This window comes from Lycium barbarum, chromosome 7 (genome assembly GCF_019175385.1).
Source record: "Lycium barbarum isolate Lr01 chromosome 7, ASM1917538v2, whole genome shotgun sequence".
Taxonomy (NCBI): Eukaryota; Viridiplantae; Streptophyta; class Magnoliopsida; order Solanales; family Solanaceae; genus Lycium; species Lycium barbarum.
The window spans coordinates 132,345,541-132,354,377 of record NC_083343.1 but is presented as its reverse complement, the minus strand read 5'-3'; the positions used below and the strand labels follow the sequence as shown (position 1 = coordinate 132,354,377).

Sequence of the window (8,837 nt, the reverse complement as noted above, 5' to 3'; positions counted from 1 at the left end):
TATGCTATTATCTGTTATTTCCTGTGCTTTGATTATTCTATGTTATCTGTGTCGCTTGCGTTACTTCATTTCCATATCGCTTTGAATTTCTTAGCCGTATCTGACCTCTTGTTATGTTTTTATTGAGTCGAGGGTCTCTCGGAAACAGCCATCCTACCTTGGTAGGAGTAAGGTCTGCGTACACTCTACCCTCCCCAGACCCCACGTTGTGGGATTTCACTGGGTTGTTGTTGTTGTTGTTGTTATAAATATGTATGATATATCTTTTACATATTTGAAGTAAATCAGAGATTTCGGTTTAGAATCGTGATTGCGGAGTCGTCTTTGTTAGAAAACGCTTCATCTCAAGTGTGGGATTATACGGGAACTTAGTTGGGCCCCAATACGAATAAGACGAACGCCGGAAAGAAACTTGAAGAAGAAATAAAAAGTCGCACTATAATAACCGTAAATAAACCTCTCTCCCTGCTCTTACTTTAATCGACTTGCCCGCAAAACGTCTTTTTGAGAGAAGCCAGAAAGAAAAAAGATAAAAAGAGATAGATATATATAAGTAGTTCTTTTATTTTTGAATTTTCTTTTACTTGTTTTTTTTCCTTCTTTTTCTCTCTTTATATCGTTCGTGCTATATATTTCCATCTGCTTCTTCACAATTGAATAAACCCCATGTCTACTTCTACTTCTGGTGCATGTTTGACGGCCAGTGATGGCTTATCAAGCAAGTTCCCAACGTTCCGGTTGCTTGTTGTTGATGATGATGCTACTTGTCTTACACTTTTGGAAAGAATGCTTAAGGAGTGCCACTATGAAGGTAATCAATATTTTTGCTCTACAATTTTCATGCACTATTTGTATAAAGTTCATGTCCTTGTGCCTTTTTTGTTATTTTCATTTTCAGTTCTAGGGAGAAATATGTTGAATGTGTTGTCTACTTAGTACGTTAATTTGGTTCTTTTGGGCTTTGGGAGTACTCAATCTTGTTGAATTAATGTTGTGGCCCAAAGGCGGTCCAAAATTGTAATCTTGAGCGTTTCGGATTTAATTTTTCTACATATTTTGTGATTTTTTAACATAGATATATACAGGGGTTTTAGACAAAAGCTATTAGGTTTTGCCAAACTTACGCATTATACACTACCTCCGCCCTGTATAAGCCATTAAAGAGCAATAATGACAATAGCTACAAATGCCACAATCCCAAACTAGTAAATTGTAGGATTCATTATAAGCTAACAAATTTTAGGCTAGCTGTCAATCTACTGCACTTATATCAAGGTTTGTGACCGGCAATATGAGGAAGCTTACTTGAAAGGAGTTAAATCATAAACGTAGTCCTTTTGTTCTTTTTTTGGTGGAATACTTCTTTTGTTCTACTATATGTGGTACTATTACTATTTGGAGTGTCAAAGAGGTTTCTCTTTGACGGTAAAATTTATTTTTGACTTACTAACTTATACTCGTTCGTCCTAATTTGTCTAACACTTTTCGCTTTTCGAGAGTCAAACTTCTTAATATTGACCGTGTGTTTGAATATAGAATCTTTAAATTTTCTTAAATAAAATTTACATATTTGAAAACTAAGTAAAAAGTATTGTTAGTCACCATAATTAATAATTAAATTATTTAAAAGACATATGAAAAAATTACGGTCAAAGAGCAACTCATTTTGACTCTTGAAAAGCGAGAAGTATCAAACAAATTGAGACTGAGGGAGTAATTCTTTTTATGTAGTTTCTATATGTATATATTTTGTTTCAGAAAACTTGAAGATTCTATGTCCAAATACGCACTGAATATTTAGTTTGACCCTCGTATTCCAAACTCGACACATAAAATGCAAAGGAGTAGAAGTTTTTCAAAATCTGGCTTTTAGGTGATTTTCTGTTTTAGGTGATCTAGGAAATGTAAATTTTTGTGTAGTTCCTAAATATGTAAGTTTTGTTTGAAAGAACATAAAGATTCTATGTCCGAGTTTACACTGATTACGTGATCTGATCCCATCGTACTCTGAATGTCTCCACATAAAATGGAGTAGACGTTCAAAATTTGGCTTTTAGGTGATCTAGGAAATGGTTATGTTGAGAATTGATGCTGGAAGAGTACTTATGCTTGCATTTGTGTTTACATGTTTCTAAAGACCCTTTGAACTTTACCAAGTGAATGTTTAATGAGGAAAAAGAATAAGGAATATCTGTATGTTGATGTTGATAAGTTGATCCTGAACAGAGCTTTTTTTCTTTTCTACTCAAAATTCATTCCAATTTAACGGTGTCTTCCAGTCACCACGTGTAATCGAGCAGAGGTTGCATTGTCGTTGCTCCGTGAAAACAAAAATGGCTTTCACTTGGTGATAAGCGATGTCCACATGCCAGACATGGACGGTTTTAAACTTCTCGAGCACATTGGTCTGGAGATGGACCTGCCTGTTATAAGTAAGTATTCTTTAGAAATGCCGAATTTTATATTAATCGGTGGACTTTAACTTCCATTTTGTGATTGGACAGTGATGTCTGGGGATGATAGTAGAAGTGTAATTCTGAAAGGTGTGATTCATGGTGCACTTGATTATCTGATCAAACCGGTGCGTATTGATGCACTGAAGAACATTTGGCAGCATGTGGTTCGACAAAATAAGGACGAGTGGAAGGGCAAGATTTTAGATCAATCAGGAAATATTGAAGATGGAGAAAGGCTGCAAGAACCAGCGAAAGATGTTGAGTACTCGTATTCAGGGTTGAAAAGCTCAAGGAAACGGAAGGAGGAGGAAAATGAAATGGAAGAAAGGGATGATATATCCACGTCGAAGAAAGCACGTATAATTTGGTCAGCGGAACTTCATAAAAAGTTTGTACAAGCTTTCATGCAACTTGGACCGGACAGTATGTATCATTTTACCATGATTTTGGATATTTATTAGCTTCTTGTCTTGTTAATCCAATTCTATGTTCCAAATTGTCTGGTTATTTTGCATCAGCAATCTTATTTCATTCATCAGATTCCTCATCATCACATTTTGCTTCTCATAACTTGAAGTCTCTGCTTCTTGCAGTCTATACTTAATAAAATCATATACCAAATGTGTAGTCTTTGGATTTTATTTGTGCATTTACATGTATCTTTCTCTATTAACCTTGCTTTGTTCACAATCAATATTTCTTTTTAATATGTTAACACATTTCCCTGTATGTGATATGTGGCACCCCCTTGGATTCTTTTCAACAGGAATTTACATAAATGCTTACCTTATGTCTTCTCTCTTCTTCCTGTTTTTTTCCGGCAGTTAAATTCAAGAGTTAGAGACCTTATTTGAGGAATCATATTCCTCATCATCAGAGCTAGTTCTTTATCTGAATTTTGTGCTTCTTTTACTTTGTGCGTCATAAAACTCTTATGCTGAAGACGTGTGTTCACATGCAAATATTGTTGTGCCTTTCTTACTCTTGCTTGGGGTGGGGGTAGACGCTTATATTATGACTTTTTGAACAGCTACTTATTAAGTTCAGCTAGAGATATGTTTAAGATAGGAGTACTAAAATTGTGCAGAAATGAGAGATCCGTCGAAAACATTTCACGTCATATCCTAAGTGGCGATTTAAAGTTCTAGCTTATACTAGTTTGACCTTTTTGAAGATGGATCGAAGAGGGATGAAGTAAATATTGGGATTGAGGGGGGTTCAAAGATCCAATCGTGAGCTATATGAGATTAGTCAAATTATGTTTTGCCTTGGTTAGTAGTGCCTTACTCTCTAATATCATATTTAGTGTTCAATAAAAGGTGGTGATTTTGGTATGTATGTATTACAAGAACACTACTATCTGGTTCTCGCTTGACTCCACTCTCCATGATTGTGATATTCCTTTTATTTTCATGTAAATATGTAGTTCAATAAGGTCTTCTACTTTACAATTTATTAAAAATCAATATTATCCTCACATTTATTTTCATATTCCTTGTTGTCTCAACTTTAACTATGCATACAGGGGCTGTTCCCAAGAAAATTCTCGAACTGATGAATGTTCCGTGGCTAAAAAGAGAAAACGTTGCTAGCCACCTTCAGGTACCGAGGACTTTTACTTTTTCCCCTTCTCAAGAATTTAAACCATGCATAAGAAATTTCATTGGCTAACGATCTCATGTGTTGGTTGTATATCTTGCAACATATACTCAATTGAGATGTTCCGTAGTATTTTCACTAGTTAGTGCTAAAGGTGAAAGCGAAGTTATCTCAAAAGACATACATCCTTTAGAAATAAATGCGAAAATAACTAGAATGGAACATAGTGAAAGCAAATGATCCATCAGGCGACATCAATTAGTTGGATTAATGTTTACTCATTGATGTTACACTTATATTAAGTTGTGATAGGCATATGTGCAGGAATTAGAGTACTTTTAGTTTTAGGGAACTCCTAATTTTCCTCATAAGATAGAAAAGGACAGCCCAAATCATTAAACTTCCACCCAAGTAGTTTTAAGTATTGAATGAAATGGACCTGAATATAGCATAAACTGCTAGAGTATTTCTCCCACCCCAAATAGTTTTCGGCTAAATAGTACTCCCTCCGTTTCAATTTGTTTGTCTTACTTTCCTTTTTAGTTTGTATAAAAAGGAATGTCTCTTTCCTAATTTGACAACTCTTTAATTCCAACATCCCACATGACATGTTTAAGATCACAATATTAAAGGGCATTTTTGCACATTATACATATCTTTAGTTTAAGATCAAAAAATTCAAAAGTGTTCATTACTTTCTGGTTGATCCCACATTGCAGAAATACCGGTTGATTCTACGGAAGGATAAACTGGATAATGCTTCCATGGGACACTCGGAAGCAACCGTTGGGACATTGTCAAACTGTCTTGATGTTCAAGCTCTTACACCTACCGGTCTATTTCCCGCTCAAAGTCTTTCTACCTTCCCGTTGTCCGCCACATTGGGTAGGCCTGCAGCAAAATCTCCCATATGTATTCCCCTAGCAAACCAGAGAAACCATTTTGGCTTTGAAAACTCCATGTTGAGATATCAAGGTCAGCAACGACTGAACGATAGCAATAAGCAAGTTAACTTGCTTTATGGAATCCCAACTACCGTGGAACCAAAGCCATCCTTTTTGGAAATGAATATGCAGCAACAAAATAAATCTTTAGTTGCACGGATTTCTCAACCACAGTTACGAGCTCAGATGCTAAGTGAATCCAATAAGGTCCTATTACGGAATGGTATTGTTGATAGTGCGCAAGTTAGTATGTTCAATCATGTTCCCCAAGTGTCTTCAGCAGTAGATTTCTCATTAAATCAAAACGTACGTTTGGCGAGAAGCAGTTTTCCTTTGAGTGGAAATTCAGCAATTTCCACTCTGGCAACTAACGGGATACGTAAGGAAGAGGTTAAGTCTGATTATGATATTTTCACACATGATTGGGGTTTACAGAATGTTGGATCAACCTTTGATGCCTCTTATCATTCTAGCATACAACATGGTAATTCTTCAGTGGAGCAGAGTGGACAGAACGTAAATGCTCCTATTGTGGAAGCAGTTCTCTCTAGCGGGGAAGAAATTAGACATGTTAATCCTATGGTTGGTCCACAAGTTAACTCGGTTACCATTTTCCCTGAGCAATTTGGACAAGAGGACCTCATGAGTGCCCTTTTCGAGCAGGTTAGTCTTAATTTATTACCTTTACGTTGCTTCAATATTAGTTGCTATGTTTTCTTTGAGTCTTTTAGTCATGTCAGACGTTTATATGCTAGTAGAAGTAATATGGAACTTTTCGTACTTTTTATTTTATATGAAATGAGCTTTAGTGGTGCGACACGATCAGTAAGTATTCATATAATCGCCCCAAAAAAAGGGCATTTAAATAAAATTAGTAGCCTAAAGCCAAATTTTAATAAGAGATCTTAAGTATATATACACAAAAAAATACAGTGTTTAAAAAGGCAGGGGCGTAAGGCGGGACGTTTTACATATGCCTCGGTGAGGCGTAAGCCCCATGGGTATTTAATTTTTTGTATTTCATAAAATAATATAATTATAATAAATATTTTTAAATAGGTAAAATTACATAAAAATAAAAGAAAAGTATATATATATATATATAACCTTACAAGTATAAACAATACAATGAAATAAAAGCTATTATGAAATACAAATCAACTCTAACATCTTAACTTTCAAACAATGAAAAAATCACAATTTGTTAAAACAATATTACTATCATACTATTCATTGTATCTCCCTATAAACAACTTTATCAGTATTATAATTGAAACGTAACTACTTCATGAATAAAAATAAAATTACTTTCAAATATAGAAATAATAAAATATGATAATTTTGATACATAGGACAAAAGACCAATGACAAGTGAAAATTCACAATTCGGTTATGTATTCTTAAAAGAAATATTAAGTGATATTCACCCTCACGATGTTCTCATATAGTAAATATGCAATACTACGACTTGTTATTTGAGTTATGCCCAATCTTCTTATTTCGGTAAATGAAAAATTATTAAGTATCAATCATTTGTTAAAGAATTATGAGGGTCAACGGTTTTAATTAAGGAATTTAATATGTAATTGTGTAAGAACTGTTAGGCGAGCCCCGAGCGTTGGGCGTTAGGCGTGTTTAGGGCGTACAATCGGGCGCTTAGGGCGTAAGCCTCGCAGGAATTAAGCCCCGCACATGAGCCCTGGGGCATTTTGCTAGTGCCCCGCCCCGGGCGAGCCCCGAGGCGAGTCCCAGAACTGCCTTTTAAAACACTGAAAAAATATTTTAAAGTCCAAACCGGAACCGTTCCGGTTTGGATTGGTTAAAATATTTTTTTTTGTTTTTTGTATTATATATATATATATTATAGTATTTATTTGTATATTGTAGGTATATTTACATATGTTATACAACTTTATAATTAAAGTTTAAATATTTACTGACTAACAGCCTAACAGCAAGTCAGCAATACAGAATAGTGCTTTTCGTACACATATATATGTATAACTTACATATACTTATATATATGTATAACTTAATATATATACTATATGTACTTATATATATGTACTATATACTCTATACTCTATATACTTATATATATATATGTACTATATACTATATATAGGTATAGCTTAATATATATATATATATATATAGGTATAACTTAATATATATACTATATATACATATCTACTATATATACAATATATACTTAATATATATACTATATATATTTATATAATATATATGTACTTACTTATATACTATATATACTTATATTCCTAACTTAATAAAAGTAAAAATATGAACACAAGTAAATAGAAGAAAGCTCAATGAGCCATATATTTTATTCATTCTTGGATAACATTTATTTGCAAGTTGTATTTTTTTTTAACTTGCAAATAATACATGAGTTATACAAAAATAGTAGAATAATAAAATCACCAATTTTGAACCATTTCGTTAATTTCCCCCACATCATATTCGGTCATGGAAATATCTTCAAAGTCTTCCATTTGGTCCGGTCCACTAGCTATCAAATCTTCAATTTCTTCCTCTTCGCCTTGCTTCGTTTATGAGTTTTGGTTGCGTCGCTCCGATCTAATCCAATCTCGAATGCACACTAGTACTTGCAAGCTAAAGCCGGATAATGAATGTCTATGGTCTCCAATTTGTTGTCTTCCTTGGCTAAATGCGCTCTCCGAAGCCACGGTTGATACTTGAACCGTAAGGATATCTCGAGTCATTCTTGAAAGTACCGGATAGCTTGCCTTGTACTTCTTCCACCATGCTAAGACGTCCAAGTCATCCTTGATATCCACATTTGGCTGCATCAAATAAAAGTTAAATTCATCAAAGTTTGCAGTAGAAGAGAAGTTGGCTGTGAATGTAAAACTTTTAAACCCGACAAACCCTTTTTGCTACTCTGAGAAGTAGTAGGGCGTGGAGCAACGGGTGTAGCACGTTCTTCCAAACTAGAATAATGAGTAAAAACTTTTCTAAACTCATCATCAATAGCGAGATCGGCTTCAGCTAAAGATGGTTGAACTCCCTCTTCAATTTCTAAAAATGTATAAATTTGACTAACCAAATTTTTAGTATAAGACACTTTTAAACAAGGATTTAAAAGGGAACCCAATATAAATAAAGTTGGGATGCGAAAAAAATACTTCTTAAATTTGATTATCATTTCAAAAATAGCCACTTGATAATCGGGTTTATATTTATACTCTTGTAAAACTCTAGCTATTTCCGCTAAGTAGGCTAAAATTCCGGTTACCGTGGGATAGAATTGTCTAGAAAAAGCAAGAGTTGCATTATAAAAAATTTCTAAGAGTTCAATACATTCTTTAACATCTTCCCAATGCTTAAAAGTTAACCAATCATCACTATCAATATTATATTTGTTGTAAACTTGTTGTAAGGGAATCTTATACTCATATGCTTGTTGTAGCATAATGTAAGTGTAGTTCCACCTAGTCTCAATTTCTACTTGAATTTTCCTAGGTCTAAGGTTATTTTCCACACAAGCATTCTTAAAATCTCTAATTTTTCCCCTATTAGCATTACAAAAAAGAAACGCAACAGCATTTCTAACTTTTTTAACAGAATCATCAAAATGCATAAGACCATCTTTAACAATTAAATTTAAAATGTGACAACTACATCTTACATGAAAAATATTTCTTAGAGGAGGGTTTATTTCTCTTTTTAAACGACCAATTGCCTTTGTATTATTAGAAGCATTATCTAAAGCAATACAAAGTGTTTTTCTATAAATGTTAAAAAATCTCATTATAGTAGATATTAAATCGGCTAAAAATTTTCCATCGTGACG

The 8,837-nt window shown here is 33.8% G+C and overlaps 1 protein-coding gene across 1 annotated transcript; it reads left to right on the top strand.

Moving 5' to 3' along the window:
* The first annotated feature begins 497 nt into the window (after positions 1-497).
* On the top strand, positions 498-5,754 carry LOC132601974 (two-component response regulator ARR1-like). Its single transcript, XM_060315013.1, has 6 exons — positions 498-811; positions 2,280-2,432; positions 2,505-2,879; positions 3,982-4,058; positions 4,775-5,662; positions 5,731-5,754. The coding sequence occupies exons 1-6, from the start codon at positions 667-669 to the stop codon at positions 5,752-5,754; spliced, it is 1,662 nt and encodes a 553-aa protein (XP_060170996.1). The 5' UTR covers positions 498-666.
* Positions 5,755-8,837: the final 3,083 nt, after the last annotated feature.

What these genes read in the sequence shown, in the direction of transcription:
- LOC132601974 (XM_060315013.1), top strand. Translation starts at nt 667, where the DNA reads ATGTCTACTTCTACTTCTGGTGCATGTTTGACGGCCAGTGATGGCTTA. An exon ending in GATGGACCTGCCTGTTATAA is followed by an intron (nt 2,433 to 2,504) that starts GTAAGTATTCTT and finishes GTGATTGGACAG; the next exon opens with TGATGTCTGGGGATGATAGT. An exon ending in CATGCAACTTGGACCGGACA is followed by an intron (nt 2,880 to 3,981) that starts GTATGTATCATT and finishes CTATGCATACAG; the next exon opens with GGGCTGTTCCCAAGAAAATT.